The sequence below is a fragment of the Lynx canadensis genome, chromosome C1 (assembly GCF_007474595.2).
Source record: "Lynx canadensis isolate LIC74 chromosome C1, mLynCan4.pri.v2, whole genome shotgun sequence".
NCBI classification, from domain to species: domain Eukaryota; kingdom Metazoa; phylum Chordata; class Mammalia; order Carnivora; family Felidae; genus Lynx; species Lynx canadensis.
This window is the reverse complement of record NC_044310.1, coordinates 107,060,929-107,078,556: the sequence shown is the minus strand read 5'-3', so window position 1 is coordinate 107,078,556 and position 17,628 is coordinate 107,060,929. Positions and strand designations below refer to the sequence as shown.

General features: G+C 44.6%; 1 protein-coding gene across 1 annotated transcript; it reads right to left on the bottom strand.

Annotated features, from left to right (window-relative positions):
- Nucleotides 1-483: 483 nt before the first annotated feature.
- LOC116738216 (putative small proline-rich protein 5) lies at nt 484-2,417 on the bottom strand. Its single transcript, XM_032594099.1, has 2 exons — nt 2,336-2,417; nt 484-1,111 (listed from the first exon to the last, which is right to left on the bottom strand). The coding sequence occupies exons 1-2, from the start codon at nt 2,415-2,417 to the stop codon at nt 840-842; spliced, it is 354 nt and encodes a 117-aa protein (XP_032449990.1). The 3' UTR covers nt 484-839.
- Nucleotides 2,418-17,628: the final 15,211 nt, after the last annotated feature.

Genomic DNA, 17,628 nt, shown 5'->3' with positions numbered 1-17,628 from the left:
AAAATTTGGTCTTCTCTTTTATTTATGGGAGAAGTTTAAGGCCTTATTCTCAATTCCTTTGGACCTGGAAGCCCTTGGAGTGTATTCTCTGAAATATAATTTATCTGCCTCAGTCCTTCTCCTCTGCTAGGTAGCTCTTAGCTGATGGGGGGGGGGGTTCCCTTGCTCTTTCTCTGCTGCCAAGGATGCTTTTTCCTCACACATGTTCTCCAGTTGGGAATCATCTCCCCCTGGTTCCAGCTGTGCTTTCGATTTCCCTGGGTGTGGGGTGTGTCTCCATGCTGCAGAAGTGCTCACCTCAAATCCTTATCTTGGCAGGACCACTGGAAATGCCCCACCGCTCACAAGTACATTCATACCATGTCTGCCGCTCTGCCCACACCCACATGCCCAACTCCCTAGGGCTCTGCAGCAAGGGCAGGATACAAAACCTGCAGGATGTAACACTGTTCAACAACAAAAGAATCAGACTGAAACATTTGTGCCAGAGGAACTATGTTTAATTGTTTGGAAAACAGGAGTGAAAGAGGGAGGTGGTAAGAAAGGTGTCTGACCTGCTGCCCAAGCTTCCGAGAAGCAGACGGTGATCCGAGAAGCAGATGGTGATATAAATACAAGTCAGTAGGGATGGTTACACAGTTAAGAACCAGATCCTTGTCTGAGGTGGAAATTGCAGCTGATAATTAATAAGAGGTCGAGATTGAAGAAGCCACCTCCTGGTGCTTGAGGCCAGAAGCTGGGGGTGAGTGGGGCTGACAGCTGGCTGTCTGAGAAAGGGGCATTGAACTTCATGCTGCTGTTTTCCCTGGAGGTTCCGCCTCTGGTTACATGCTGGGGTCTCACTTCTGCTTGGACTTCTGGCACTGCTGAGGGGGTGGGCATTTCTGTTGGCACTTGGGCGCATAAGACTCCTTGCACTTGGGTGGAGGCTGACAAGGCTGCTTGGTTTGCTGAGGTGGAGGACAGCACTGCTGGGGTGGGGGAGCACACTGCTGGGGTGGGGGGGCACACTGCTGGGGTGGGGGAGCACACTGCTGGGGTGGAGGGCAGCATTGCTGGGGGGGAGCACACTGCTTCTGCTTCTGCTGAGACATTCTGGGTTGATGCACAACTGGAAACAGAAAAACACAGAAGTGAGGAGCACCCTCACCACAGAGATACTCTGGGCCCCAGGCTGGGTTGGGGGGGGACCTTCTGCCACATTCACATCCTGCTCTGCTTCTACTTTGCTTTGGTGGCTTCACAACTTAAGGTGTGTGTGTGTAAATGTGTGTGTGAGAATAAGTTGTGGCTAAAAGTTTGTAAGTCATTTGAATTCTTTCTGAGACAGAGAAACATGGAAGGAAGGAGGTAGGAAAGGAACAGGAGAAAAAGGGAGAAGGGAAAGAGGGAGAAGGAAAGACATGGAGGGCAAGAACAAAAAGAATATACTTTTATGGCAAAACTATGGAATGTGCAACAGGATTGCCTGGGATCAGAGTCCTGGCTAATCATTAACCTGCTGTGTGACTTTGAGCAAGTTACTTAGCCTCTCTGTACTCACATCTCTTAGGGTTGTCGAGATTAAATGAGTACATAAAATACATACATATAAACATGCATGCATACATACATGTACATGTGTGTGTGCACACCTGCAACCACACAGAGTACCTGGCACATAATGAACACAGCATAAGGATTTTGATTTATTAAATAAATTTCTAAAAGCAACTCTTTTCTCTAAGAGAATTATAGAAAAGAGGAATCTAGAGACAAAATGTATCTTTTAGCTTGACTCTTAACTACAGTTGAAGAAAATGGACCTCAGAGAGGGAAGTAATTAGTCTCCAGTCACACAACACAAGTGGGTGTAACAGTGGTCCTCAATTCCCAGACAGGACCTTGCCCCTGTGCCACATCATCCTGTCCCTGCTGTTCTGTGCTCCTCGGGGTCTCTGCATCCCTGTCCCCAATGCAACCTTCTTCTCTCCCACCCTATAGTTACCTTTTCCATAAAAGGCAACTCTGCCAGCTGCTATGTCTCATAGCTGGCACACCCGCTCCTTCTACTAACGCCCTTTCAACACCTGGCAAGACCCAACACCCGTAATACAACCAGCAGGATCCTCAAGGCACCGGCCTGAGGCTTTCTTCTCCCATCCCAGCCCAGCCCCCACACCCCTTGGCTGGATGGCTTGCAGACCGCTACAGGTTGGTCCCCAATAATACAGAAAAGAGAGATGCTAAATGAGGTCTTTCCGGCCAACCACCCAGAGCTCCAGCCCAGCTCCCAGCCAGGTTGGGACCACATGGAGCAAGGCTGCGAGCAGAGGCACCGCTTTGCCAGACTTACCCAAGTTCTCTTTGCCAAGAGGCTGGAGTGTGGAGATGCCAAAGGGTTTGGGCTGCCCTGAGCCTTCCCACCTTTTATACATCTCACATCCCTGCCCGAGGCCATGAGATGGCTTAGGATTGGAGTGTCCTAATTAGTCTCTTCCTCAAATTTCAGGTTTTACTCACCCCTCCAGGGCTGTCAGCCTCTCTCGTGGCATGGCAGGACTTGGGGTGATGGTGCCTTTACTCTGGCCTCCGCCCCACCTCCCTGTCACTTTACAAGGCTGGCTGCCTTGGATTTCCAAACCCACTCGTGACTTTTGACTTAGAACCTTGGCATCTGGGAGGGTCCTAAGCAGACATTCAGGACAGTACTGGTTATGGGGGTGTGAGGGCAGGGTTCCGGGAAGTTCTGTTTGGCAGAGAGGAGGGGGTGGCCTGGGTGGAGTATGCAGACAGCATTGTCTTCAGGGAAATTCAACAACTGAGGAGGTGAACGGCTCTCTGGGAAGCCCATTACACTCAGCAAATGCATGACTTTGACTTAACCTGGGCTCAGAGCCACATTCAGCTTGAACTGGTGGAAAGATAGGGCAAGCGGCTTTGGTTTTGTGTCTATTATTATTTAGGCAATAAATGAGGCCTGTAGTCCTCTGTCCTGCCTTCTATTGAAAAAAACATTAGGCTCCATTCAGGGGAACCAGGTGGTTACATTAGACAGTACTTATGTCTCATCTTTTTACATATATATGTATAAGTCACCCAGACTCTGGGATTCCCAAGGAAGTGATTATCATAAGGTGGAGGGGGTGGGGAAGCCAAGCATTGACTTAGACTGAGCTTCTAGAGGAGTCACCTAGGCTGGTCTCAGATTCTGAGCTGCCAGGGCCCCATCCCATTTCTTCCTCCCTACTCCTGTTAGAGATCCCAAGACAGAGAAGGATGACATAGGACACAGACCTTGATGCCCTCCATACTTGAGGATGGAATATCTTGAAACAACCCCAACAAATGTCCTGATCTTTACCGGTGGGTGACATTGGGCACTTAATGTCTTTGAGCTTCAGTTTCCTCATCTCCTAAGGGAGATAACCACACCAACCTGCTTGTTAAATGGCTTAAACTGCACAGCATACATAAAGTACAAGTATTTGGCACAGAATGAGCATTCCACAATTGTTGGGTGCTCCAGAGTTGGGCTCTGAAATACTAGGCAAGACACACTCTTGGAAGCATGGAATATGTAATTGCAAAATTTGAGGGCAAGTAGTGGCACTTGCCAGCCAGCATCCTAAGACCTTGGCTGAAAGAAATGGAAGTTGGCACGCTGGTGGTGAGGGTGGTGTGTTCAGATCTCAACACAGAGTTTAGCTGTAGCTCTACTGAAAAACTTAGACTATCCCAAGATCTTGGGAAGTCAGACTGTAACACTAAAGACACAAGGCTTGGAAATTGATGGTCTCTCTCCAAAACATGGTCCTGGCAGGGTGGGCACAGAACAAGTGAGAGAAACTGAGAGGAATCCAGGGGGAGAAATCCTTTGGCCTGGTGTCACTCTGATGGAAGCAACCCTAGAGAGTCTTGGAAAGGGATTTCAGCTCAGGTCCCTAATAGCAGAGAAGAAAGGCCATGTGGGGAAGTTATCCTGGGATGGCTATTCATCAAGATGGAGTACACCTCCATGGGGTGCTGGTCACTGTGCTGTGCTGGGCCAGTGGTGAGGAAGGAGGGGCCAGACCCTCACTGTTCCCTAAGGCAGTGGGGCATGGGTTTTCTGTGTGGCAGATCTACCTCTGTGTATTGGGCCTGTGTACATGGGAAAGGAAATAAAAGTGCAAGTCCTCTTCTCCTCCTCCTCTTTCCAATGTTTATAGATCTTTTCTTTTTAATTGCTGTATAGCTGACATACAATGTTACATTAGTTTCAGGTGTAAAACATTCAACAAATCTATATGTTAAGCTATGCTCACCACAAGTGTAGCTACTATCTGTCACCATACCATGCTATTACAATGCCATTGACTGTATTCCCTATGCTGTGCTTTTCATCCTTGTGATTTACTCAGGCAGTAACTAGAAGCCTGTACCTCCCACTGCCCTCCACCCATTTTGCCTATCCCCCACCCCACTATCTTCCTTCTGGTTTGTTCTCTGTATTTATTGACATGTTTCTGCCTTTTCTGTTTGTTTTTTTCATTTGTTTTGTTTCTTAAATTCCACATGAGTGAAATCATATATAGTATTTGTCTTTTTTTCCTGTTTTATTTCACTTAGGATATTACCCTGTAGGACCATCTATGTTGTTGCAAATGGCAAGATCTCATCTTTTATTTTTTCTAAAGTTTATTTATTTATTATCAGAGAGAGAGAGAGGGAGAGAGCAAGGGAAGGGCAAAGAGAGAAGGAGAGAGTGAATCCCAAGCAGGCTCCATGTTCAGTGCACAGCCCAACCCTGATCTCACAACAGCAAGATTAGGACCTGAGCCAATATCAAGAGTCAGACACTTAACTGAATGAGAGCCACCCAGGCTCTGCTCATCCTTTTTATGGCTGTATGATATTCTATTAGTTAGCAATAAAATATTCTTATATACACATACACACACCACATTTTCTTTATTCGTTCATCTGCCAAAGACTTTTAGGTTTGTTCCATATGTTGGTTAGTGTGAATAGTGCTGCAATAAACATAGGAATGCACATATCTTTTCAAAATAATGCTTTTATTTTTCTTTGGGTAAATACCCAGTCGTGGAATTGCTGGATCATATTTTTATTTTTACTTTTTTGTGGAGACTTCACAATGTTTTCCACAATAGCTACAAGATTTTTCAATTGCTTGACTTAGATTAGCTGAAGAACTAAAATCCAAATGTCACTGAGTGATGTCTGTGTAGCTAGGGAAAGTATGAACATCAGCTAATTCATGAGTTTTGGGTGTTAAATTCTGTCAGTCTTTTCTTGCAAGGGTCCTGACCACACCAGACAACTACCTCAAGAATGTATTACACAATATTGCTTCTACCACCAGAAGACAGAAAAGGAATGGATAATCTAGAAGCCACCAATAAAACTAATGCTTATTCTGGGCATGTGGAATGCCATTATTCACTAGCTTTCATGAGCATCGCTTTCTGTCTGCCTGTCTCTCTCTCTCTAGTCCTTTTTCTCTCCCTCTCTCTCTCTCACACACACACACATGTTGGTCTCTCCCACACTCTACCTCTAAGTGCTTATGGGCCTATAAGTCCAGTTCTCAGTAAAGTTGATGTGATAGAAGCTGGTGCATTCCTACTAATTTCCAAAGCATGTGTACATACTACCTACCATTAGTCTGTATCTAGCAGACCGATGAACCCTGCTTTCTTTGTATGGCTCCCATCCTCTAAGGCTTCGAATGACTTTAGACGACATTTCTGCCCCGTTAGGTTGTCCTTGGTGTTCATCTCATCCTCATTTTACGTGCATGAACATGCACATGCTGGGAGGGATGGGGATGAGAGGTGTATACGTGGGGAAGGAAGTGAGTGGGGAACCTTCCAGGATGTCCCTGGCTTACAAAAAGACACTCATTTGCTCAGTTTCTAGTGATGGGCACCTGTTAACACATTTAGCTTGAGAAGAACCAGGAACTAGCTTGGTAGAAGGGCAAGGGGATGACTGGATGATCCAGTCAGTCATCAAGTGTGCAGGAAGCAGACACCATGCCCAGTATTCTGGGGGCCGGGGACTGTGGGACCATAGGCCCAACCCTCAAGGAGGGTTTGATCTTCTTGGGGAGATAAGGCCAGCTCAGTGTGACAGAGGAACTGGAGCGGGGAGGCAGGCCACATGAGTCAAGAGCCGAGGGATGATAAGGAATAAGGGTGGCACAGAATTGCTGAGTCGCCATCACCCCTATAGGCTGGACCGCTGTTGACAGCCAAGCATCAGGGAAGACACGAGCAGCTCCAAGATGGTGGGCTCCTTCTGGGCACAAACACTGACTTAATCTTTGTACCCTGGTACCTAGCCAAGCTTCTGGTTCAGATTTAGAGCTATATAAATTTATGTGAGATGAACAAGAACATTAGAGGCAAGGAGATATGGACCGACTAAACGGGAGACGTTATGTGGTATTGGGGTAAAGAAAGTGACCTGCCTGGAGTGGGTGACCAGAGCAGATGAGCAGCAGCCAGGCCTATGGAGGGAAGACTCACCAGGACAGCAGGGATTTCAGGGTGGAAAGTGCAGTGAGGCCTGGGCTCTGGTTCTTAACGGTCAGATGTGACACATACTATACATTTAAAAAAAAATTCTATTGACTAGCATAGGGAGGTAGAAAGGCATTGGCTTATGTTAAGAAGGCCTTGGTATACTTCTGGTTCTGACAGTAATAAGCTGTGTGTGTTTGGACAAGTGGCTTCTCCTCTCTGGGGCTCAGATTTTCTATTTGGTGAAACATGATAATCCCCAGAGCCCTTTCCAAACATAAACATGTTATGACTTTCCCATAGGGAACGGGGAGCCAGAGGGCAGACACGTCTGAAAGCCTAGGTTGGCAGGAGGTGAGAGTAGGGCCTGGGGTGGGGATGACAGAGCCAGGGGGCCAGTTGGTAGAGAAGCAATGATAAAGACCTGACCTGAATACGGAGGACTGCAGGGCTGAGGGAATGGAGGGAGACAGGGGAGAACTCAAATCAAACACTGTGATCATAAGAGATAGAAATGGGGCTGGGAGCAGGGCAGAGAAGACCAGAGTGCACTTCATACATGCATCTGTGCCTGAAGGACATGGAGGAGCTAACTGACCATGCACTACATGCACACAGCTGTGCAAAACTGTGGTACACACTTGTGAACACCAGGAAGGAGGGAGATTCCATCTGCTGGGCCTGCAGGAACCACGGGAAGCTCAGACAAGGAAGCTCTAGGTCCCTGGGGTGCAACCCTCCTTCCTGGTAGCAGGACTGGGTCAGGGGGCAGGAAGCATTCCAGACTGAGAGGCTGGAGCTGGAAGGAGACTGTTGCACAAGCCCGTCACACAAAACATTCCCGATTCTTGGTCCAAGGACAGTGCCAGCGCTAACACTCTCAGCAGGCCACCAAGGAGTGACAGAGCCTTAGCACACTTTGCAGAGTGTGGTGTAAGACTGCGGAGCTCCATTGCTTTGGAAGGTCTTGTTTTCTGTTTGCTCTCTTGAGACTATGCACTTTCCAAAACCACCTATTTTAAAGTTAGCTTTATTTGTTCAAATTATAGTAATTATAAAGAGCCTTTGCCCTTACTTGGAAAAGTAAAAAGTTGGCCCTCTGTGTTGATTTTGTCATTTTTAAAAAAATAACTTTAGTTTTAGTGAACTTCAAACTCCTGGGTACCATGAAACGTGGCCCATCCAGTTTATCACTAAAAAAATGGAAAAGGTGAGGTAGACAAAGGAAGTGACTTACTTGAGGTCACATTTTATAAGATGCCGAGAGAGGACTTGAACACTGGGTTTCTGACCAAATCCCAAGCCAAATCAAACAAAACAAAATAAAATATAACAACCAAAACCAAACAAACAAATGAAACAGGACTTTGGCCAGTGTCAAAATGTCAGCAAGAAATTCCCCTCCTCTCCTATCTGCTCCCTGCCTTACACCCCCCTTACAGCCAGGCCTTTGTAATGATGACAAGACCAGGCTTGTGTGGCACTCACACTGTCTTTTCCCAGACTCTCCAGGATACTGTGCAAAGCTCTGGCCTGCCCTGGTCATCAGGAGACATTCTGTGGCCTGCACTGTGACCTCACTGAGATGGAATTCATTCTCTCTTGCCTTCATCCAGCCTCTCAGATTGGAGGGGATTAACCTCTTCAAACCACCTCTTCCTTCCTGACTCTGAGGAAACCCCTTAGTTGTGACAAGTAATTCATTTCCAAGGTCTCCATGCTGGCTTTTATCCACCAGACATTTCCATGCCCAGAAGCAATGCTTTCATTGTTATGATAGGGATGCTTTGCTGCCCCAGGGAACTGAACTTAACTTTGCTCTTTGTGGTCCCAAGATGTGGAATGAGGGCCCTGAAATTTTGAGGATCCACAGGAATCTGCCTCTAGGTTCCTGGTCTCGCTTGGTGGCATTACTCATTCCTGTGCTTCTAATTACCACCTTTACAGTAATGACTTGGGAAATCTGTATTTCCAGACCAGGCTTCTACGTAGTGCTTCAGATCCATGGGACATCCAGTCACCTCCTCGATATCTCCATCTGGTCTCATTGGTCTCAACACCAGTTCCAGAACTGAACTTCTCATTGTGCCCCCTGCTCACTCTTCATTTCGGTAAACAGGACCACCAAGGACCCCTACCATACACCCAGAAGACCTGACCAGAAACCTGGCACCACCTCTGGCCACATCCCACCACTCATCAAGTCCCACTGATCTACCATCTAGATATGTAGTGTATGCCACACACAGTGTAGATGATTTTAAGTAGCCCCTCCCTGGTCAGATCTTTCCTGATTGCCAAAGATATCCCCTAACCCATTTCCCTGTCTTCAGTGTCTCTAGTGCAAACTGTGTTCTACACAGAAGACCAAAATGATCGTCCTGAAAGGCAAATGTAAAAGAATTTCTTGTCTTTGGGAAATATACACTGAAGTATTTTGGAACAAAGATTACCACATCAGTAGAAAACAAAACATAGATAGATAGATAGATAGATAGATGATAGATATAGATATACAGTTATATAGATAGATATATATCTATATACATATAACATATGCATGTGTATCTATATGTATACCAGCTTTATATACATATATCAAAATATGAATATTGATACACATCTCTCTCTCTATACACATATATATATCTTCTTTCTGAACATACATACATGTCTGTATATCTCTCCATATAAATACATACACATGCATACACAAACAGGGGGTGGAAAAGAGATCAACATTCGGGAATCTCAGTGAACCTGTGTGGAAGGTATCCAGAAATTCTTTGTGTTGTTTTTGACACTTTTCTGTAACTCTGAAATTGTATCCAAATAAATAATTTTTAAATAAACACATTTTAAATGTAACGAACCTGTGTCATTTTCCTACATAGAAGCTCTCATAGGTTCCTCAATGCCTCTATCTACAGGGCCGAATCTAAATTCTGATGCAACATAGCCTGCACACCTCTTCAGGTTTATCTCACCACCCCTTGGGTCATGCTTCTGTCCCAATAGGAAAAACCTTCACGTAGTTTCTGGCAGACAATGTGCTGTTTCTCATTGCAAAATTTTTGCTCACATGATCTTTCTGGCAGGAATCCCCAACATTCATCTGCCCCTTTCTGTCTACTGGGTAAGTCAGAGAAATGATCAAACACATAGAATGGTGGATGGAGCTGAATGAACTTCCCATTTCCTCACATCTTCTTCCCTCTGGGTGGCTATGGTTTGTTCCATTTTTTGTTATGGATGGTTCCCCTCACCCTGGAATACAGACAAAAAGGATTCTTAATTTTAAGTGGGTTAGAGGCAGATGTAGAAAACTTGAGGAGGGCCTCTGGGGAAACCAAAGTCTCCCAACAGAACCCCTGGATCTGTGGTTTTATCTCTTGTCACTCAAGGGAAAGGACATTTGTTATGCCGTCTGGTCCTGCTCCTCTCCTGATTCTCTTTAGAGACAACTAAACCTTCAGCCAATCTCCTCTGAAGTTCATCAGGCAACTTTAAGCTGGAGCCAGAGGCTCACATCTGTGTGTTTGCAGGGGTAGGGGCAGGGATAAGAGGCAGACAAGATGAATCTTTCCTCCACCAAGAAGTGCACCACACTTCACCCTGGCTTTAGAGATATCAATCAGTTATCACATCTAATTTTAAAAGTACTTGTGATACATCCCCTTTCCAAGAAAGAAGACATTCTGTTAAGTCCCATGGATGGGGAGGAAGGACATCCACTGTTCTGGAACACTCAGATCCATAGAATGCAACACCTGCTTGCACATTCTCTGAATTGTCAGAGGACCCTAGAACTGAAGACTGCTGTCCTTCAGTAGCATTTAGGAGGCCACAGTGCTTTCTCTAGGTTGATGAAAACTAAAGGGAATTATGGTTATAAACCATCTTGTTCCTCCAGACTGTTTCTGTTTCTGTATTGTTCAGGATCAGAGAAATGGGCAAATGAGAGAAACTGAAACTGAACTAAAGAAAACAGAGGCTAAGTTTATCTCTATATTAACGAACTGACCACAGCAGAGAGGAAGAGAGGGAAGGAGAAATGAGTGTGTACACTGAGCCTGTGGATGTTGGCAGAGATTCTATGCAATTTTAGAAAGGAAGGAAATATTTGTTTTTTGAAGGACACAATTTCTATCTGTGTGGTATCATCCATCTCTATCTATCTACCTATCTATCATCTATCTGTACCTACATATGTCATAATAAATGTAATTTAAAGAAATTTTGCTCTCAGTGTTAATGGAAATTTTCCTTGGTATTTTTCTATTGATCTTAAGAATTTACTTGCTTTCTGAGGTAACTTTTTGATATGATACATAAATCTGTAGCTAAAACATTTTAGCTACAGATATATGGAAGTCTATTAATATATGACTGTTTATCTGTGTAAAATGTATTTTTACAATGTTAAAATATAAGTTACTCCCTGGTTCTTAAGATTAAAGAGAAATGCATTAAATAATAAGCTTGAAATATACTTCAATTTAGGCAGAAAATAATCAGTCAAAAAGGCTGGGGTATAGTCTTTCACCATTAATGCTCAAGAGACATAGCAATGTTGCAAAGTGTAGAAGAACAGATACCAAGTGTGGATCCCAATAGCCGCAGGTCCCACTACTCCTGGCTCTTTCCTGGGTAACTTCCTTCTGTTCTTAGCAGTAAAGCAGAGGCTGGGTAGACAGAGGCAGTGAAGAACTCTTTCCCTGCCTCCTCCTCCTTTTCCATGCATAATCTTCAGCTGGGATAGTGCTAGTAAGTGGGTGTGTGGAACCCAGACAAGCAGGTATCATGTTTGTTTCCCGGTAGAGATATCAGAAACTGTGTCTGGAATTCTGAGTCATATCAAGGCTCTTTAAGGGTGCATCTCTCTATTGCTTGTGCTACACACGCACACACACACACACACACATATGCACCTTTAGTTGTTCCCCACTACTCTGCAGGGACTCTCTTTGTGTTCAGTGTCCTTTGCTAGGCACTGAGGGAAGTACATATAAATAAAATGCATCCCTAGTTGTTTGCTAAGGACCTACTGTGTAGTTAAGAAGGAGTTGGGTACCATTGAAAATGGAAGGAGTATAAAAAGATCCTATCCTCAAGTTGCTTAGAGTCTAGCAACTGGAAAAAAAATGAAATGCACAAAAGGGGAGCTCAAATTTTATGTACATATAGAATCCTAGGTTTCTATTGATAATAGGATTGTGGACAGAGAAATAAGACTTTCTGAGGGAGGACAAGGCCCAAGACTCTGCTCAAGAGAGGAAAATAGAATTGCTGCAAGTAGGGGGGAATGGGTGTGGTGGCCAGTGTTGCACCTATGCATTTCCCCATCACCCTGTGGGTCCAGAAGGAGCAGCAGCAGGGCTAGATGGTAGGGCTGGCATTGGCCAAGGACCTCATGGATGTTAATAAGAAGGCCTTGACAGCAATGGAATGCTTGTCCAGGCTGCAGAAGGAGATAGGTGGTAGAAACTCTAGAGGCTACAATAAGGATGTGATGAGAGTCTCCCAGAGACACTGAGTCCAGACCTGTAGTGACAGAGAGAAGAGAAGTACTGTCTAGCCTGGAGGCCAAAGTTAACTTGTTAAGAAATAAGTTAGTGCTCTTGGAAACGAAACTTAGACATCCCAAGAGGGAAAGGGTGAATACGTAATGAGAAGTTAGCTACCTCCATTTTAAATGAATAATGTCTAATATTTTGAGGTTCTAATACAGTAGAAAACAAATACCCTTGAAATATAAAATTCAAATGGTATCTTCTTCATAAAGCCTTTCTCATGCCCAAGAAATGTGTCCTGTCTAAAGATAGACATTATTTCTCACATCCACAGTCTTTCCCACATCTACTAGGATATATAGAATGTTCCTATTGGTTATTGAGACATTTGGGCATACAATTTGTTAACTTCAATAGTGTTAAATGCTTGAGGACAGACCCACAAATGTTCTCCCCCAAATTAGCACAGAGTCAGGCTCCTTACAAGATCCCAGTAAATATTCCAGGGACTGAAGTCATGTTGTTCCATGGATGAAAGCAGGGGCTGAGGGAGTTGTTGTTTTGGAGAAGAGTAAACAGCAGTCTTACGGAACAAAGCAACCAGATATCAACTTTCCAAGGCCCCCTAATCACAAGCTCAAATGAATGTGGGGCTAAATACAATAAATGTATATTGAATGAATGGTTTGAAAAGAAGGTTATGGGAGGTTGAGCTGAGAGAGACAGTCATGTAGGTAACAGCTTCTTCACCCCATATCCCAAAAGGGACATATGCACACACACACACACACACACGCACGCACACACACACACATGCATACTTGCCGACTTAGGTGTGTAAAGAACTTTTGTGTTTACAGATACATCTGTATTCCCAATCAAGGAAGGGTATAAATAGAATGGTATCTACATGATGCAAGTTCCAGATTTGCCTCTCTGGGCTCCTCCTTTTGTTGTGAGGCTGCTCTGGAACATGGGTCTATGTAGGGGTGTGGTCTTGGATGCCAATGACATTGAGTGGCTCTTTGCCTGGTAAGACCGCCTCAGAATTGTAGGGAAGGTGTGGTGTAGAGACAGAGAACTCAGGCAAGCCTAAAAAAATATACGCATTCAACATTTAGTGGGCATCTATTATGTTCTAGTCATGGAAGTAGCACTGAGAGATAAACAAGACATTTTGTCTGCTCCACAAGTCAGCAGAACTATAGCAGAAAACAGACTGAATAAATTATTTCAACAGTACCTAGTAAGTGCTTTGGTGGAGTTACTTGGAGGCTGTTGTAGAAGTAGGGAAGGACATGAACCAGCCATGAAGCATCGTTAAAGGCCTCCTACAGGAGGGAGGTCCTGCTCAGTATTGTCTTCTCAATGAACTCATGGTGAGTGCAGGTCAAGGATGCCCTCCCTTGTCCCCCAGAAGTTCCCTGATTTGAGAGAGAACTTTATTCATCACTCTGGCTCAGAGAAGTCTTCTCCTCCCACCTGTTTCCTCCACTTCCACCTAACTTCATGGAAAACCATTCCATCATGCTACCAACATTCTCACAAAAGCCCAAAGAAGACTGAGAATTGGGCATCTGTCCAGAAATTGGTCTGATGCACTGACCAGTTTCCAGACTCATAAACTGTGTTATGGGGGTCCCTTCTTGCTACACCTCAAGGGTTTTTGTGAGACCTAATTAGGTGGGGAGGGCAGGAATCATCAAGAACACCCCATACCTGGAAAAACTCTTTTTACAGTGTGCTTGCAGCAGCAAATACTACTTATTGAGTGCCTACTTTGCACTGACCACTTCCTGAACACAGAGCAAACAGGGCACAGCAAAGCTCACACAGGCTCTTCTTCCTCAGGGCTGACATCTGGGGTGTGTGGGGGCAGGAGTGGAAGATAGATGATAAGCACATACACAACCAAGAAACAATAAGTGAATAACATCATTTCAGGTAAGGCATGAGGGCTATGAAAAACTACAACATGGTGATGTTTAGTCAGAGTGTTTAAGGAAGGCCTATGTGAAGCAGGGACATTGGAGCTGGGCTCAGTCATGGCAAGATGGTCATGCAAAAGTCTGTGGATAGAGGCAGACCAAGAGCAAGTGCAAAGGCTCTGAGATGGGGATGGTTTTGATGTGTTCAATGAGCATCATTTGACTAGAGCATATTAGATGAGGAACAAGTGAGTTCAGGGTACTGGGCAGAGACCATGTTCTATAGAGTATGGGACTCTGGAAGAGTCTGAGCTGGTAGTGAATTGATCTGAGTTTTACATGAAAAAGGCCACTCTGACTGCTGTTGGAAAGTGGCTGAGCCAAAGCATAAGTCAAGGTTCCTATCCTTTTCTTATCTTGGATCCGTATCAGAACCCAGAAAGCATATTTTTTATTCTAATTTTTTTAATTTTATTTTTTTTTTTCAACGTTTATTTATTTTTTTTGGGACAGAGAGAGACAGAGCATGAACGGGGGAGGGGCAGAGAGAGAGGGAGACACAGAATCGGAAACAGGCTCCAGGCTCTGAGCCATCAGCCCAGAGCCCGACGCGGGGCTCGAACTCCCGGACCGCGAGATCGTGACCCGGCCGAAGTCGGACGCTTAACCGACTGCGCCACCCAGGCGCCCCTAATTTTTTTAATTTTAAACTTAGCTGTGAAGCTTCACAGGTCCTTGGTTTCTACCAAGTAGGGGAGCAGTGATACATTTATTGATACTAAGGGTAGGTCTCTGTACATCATGACTCTTCTGGGAAAGTGCCTTGATTTAAAAAATTTTTTTTTCAATGTTTATTTATTTTTGGGACAGAGAGAGACAGAGCATGAACGGGGGAGGGGCAGAGTGAGAGGGAGACACAGAATCGGAAACAGGCTCCAGGCTCCGAGCCATCAGCCCGGAGCCTGACGCGGGGCTCGAACTCACGGACCGCGAGATCGTGACCTGGCTGAAGTCGGACGCTTAACCGACTGCGCCACCCAGGCGCCCCGAAAGTGCCTTGATTTTAAAAGTTTGTTTATCCATCTGAGCACATTTGGCCCTGTTATTTTTTTTTTAATTTTTTAAAATGTTTTTATTTATTTTTGAGACAGAGAGAGACAGAGTATGAGCAGGGAAGGGGCAAAGAGAGAGGAAGACACAGAATCTGAAGAAGGCTCCAGGCTCTGAGCTGTCAGCACAGAGCCCGATGTGGGGCTCGAACTCATGGACTGTGAGATCATGACCTGAGCTGAAGTTGGACACCCAACCGAGTGAGCCACCCAGGCGCCCCACATTCTGCCCTATTAGACCACTGACTCCTATTTGAGAAGGCTGTCACTATAGCAAGTGACCTCTTGCTCAAGGAAACTTCTCTCACTGCCCTTCCTGTTAATCATCTCAGATTAGCCCTACCGTACTTGTTAACCTGGTCTTCATCCGGGCCTCCTTTTTTAGCTTCTCAGAGTTCTGGTTGCTTTGGGGTGCTCCAGAGTTCAGTAAGGGCCACACAGTGCTGCTGGGTTCTGTCTTACCATGTGGGTTGGGTTCACACTTCTTATTTCGTTTTCAGCCATTCCATGCCTACAGCAGGAGATTCAAGAAAGAACACAGTAGGAAGAACAAAGAACATAGTATCAAGCCAACCAGCCCTTTCATTTTATTTCTCTCTGCTTCCCACACTCCAGCTAAATGGAACCTCTTAATCCCTCCACACTCACAGTGTTTCTCCCTCCCTCTCCTCCACTCAGTTCCTTCTGGAGCCCTCCTCCATCCCCTTTTGGTATCCATCTCTTGGTACTCATTCTTCAAAGCCTAGATCATATGGAATCTCCCCTAAGAAGGTGCTCTGAGAATCCACTAAGCCTCTGTGTGATTTCCTATCACTGATTCCCTGGAGCATTTGCATGGGAATGGGCTCTGGATTCACATATATCTGAGTTTGACTCTCACTGACTTGCTGACTACTTTGGGTATGTGACTTGTCCTCTCTGAATCTCAGTCTCCTTGTCTCTAAGGTAAGGAAGATAATCAGACATACATCATAGTGTTGTTGTGATGAGGAGATGAGATCATGCTTGTAAAGACATTGGGTCTGACCTATGGACAACACTCAGTAAATGCTGGCAGTTATTGTTGGTAGAGTCATCTGTGCATTTGTCTTATACCCCTCCCTACTCTGAATTCTTCAGGACACAAACTGCCCTATTCATCACCGTTTCCATGAAGGTGTCTCAAGTAGTATTGATACCCAAGCTTTGCTTTTTGGAGCCTTCCTTGGATGGAGTCATTCTTTTCCAGGCCTGCACTGCTGCATCATGACACTAGAGGGTAGCAAGAGACCACAGGCACTTTGAAGACTGGCAGGTCATCTTGGATGCTCTTCCTCTTAGATAGCCTGTACCAGGCTCAATCCCAAGTGTGTCTTACTCCAATGGGCATCTTTTTAACCTCCACAGTGGTACCTCGCCTGGTCAGATTGTTTTATTTATTTATTAATTTGTTGTTGTTGTTACTATTACCTAGTGGAGTGGTCCAAATGTTTGTTTCTGAGAGATAAGAGCCAGGGTTATTTTTCTTTGTGGGATATGAAGATATTAGATCCTGATCAAATGAGATATTGTGACATTACATTAACTTTTGCTACTGGAAATGACAATCTGGAGGAAATGCTTAGAACTAAAAGTAACATTAAATACTGAAAACCAGAACTCATCAGATATGCAGTAAAGGCAACACAGTGAAAGAGAATGAAAGAGGTAAACTTTTCATAAACGTTGAGAGTTAGTGATCTAAAAATGTATCATAAGAAACTAGAATTTAGGACATTAGAATATACAAAGTTGATGTAAGAAGATACTAAATATAAAATCAGAAGTTTGTGAAATAGAAAATAAATATACAACAGAGGGAGAAGCAACAAAACTAAATTGATTCTTTTTGAAAACATGAACAGTAGTTAAGACTGAGAATATTGACCAGGGTAAAAAAGAGAAAAAAATCAATGCTGAAAATATAAAAGGAGGGTCATAACTAGAGTCATAGCAGAAACTACAATGTAAAACAAATTTATAATAAATTTTAAGTTGAAATGAGAAAGAAAAATTAGTAGGAAAATAGTTCAGTTGCTGTCAATCTTTTATTATTACCAGTCGTAGTACTAGTAGTAGGAACAGGGAGAGACTTTATTCAAAATGATAATTGTAAGAAGAGAGAGTAACTATGGCAATAGAGAGACCTCTCTAACAACTGTCTCCTGTCAGGCTTTTTAGATGCTTACAGTCTGAGGCCTTTATCCCCATCTCCCAATTTCTCAACCTCCCTTTTTGCCTAGGGGTATTGAGTTCTGGCAAGCACAGGGCTCAGGGTTAGCCTGACAGCACCTCACCTTAGGGGGCTCTTCTGACCCAGGGCTTCATGACTCCATGTATAGAACACTAGGAGGAGCCTGCCTTATCATGTTGGTGCCAGCACAATGTGGAAGCATGAGGGAGGTAACATCCCCTAGGACACCACTGAGTATTGGAAGGCAGGCGTCCATGAAGAGACAACAACCTTTGGGTGCCTCAGGTTAGCAATTCTGACGCATGTCCTGTATGGTCCTTAGAAGCCCCAGAGTGGAGTTTAGCTGAAGGCGCCCCC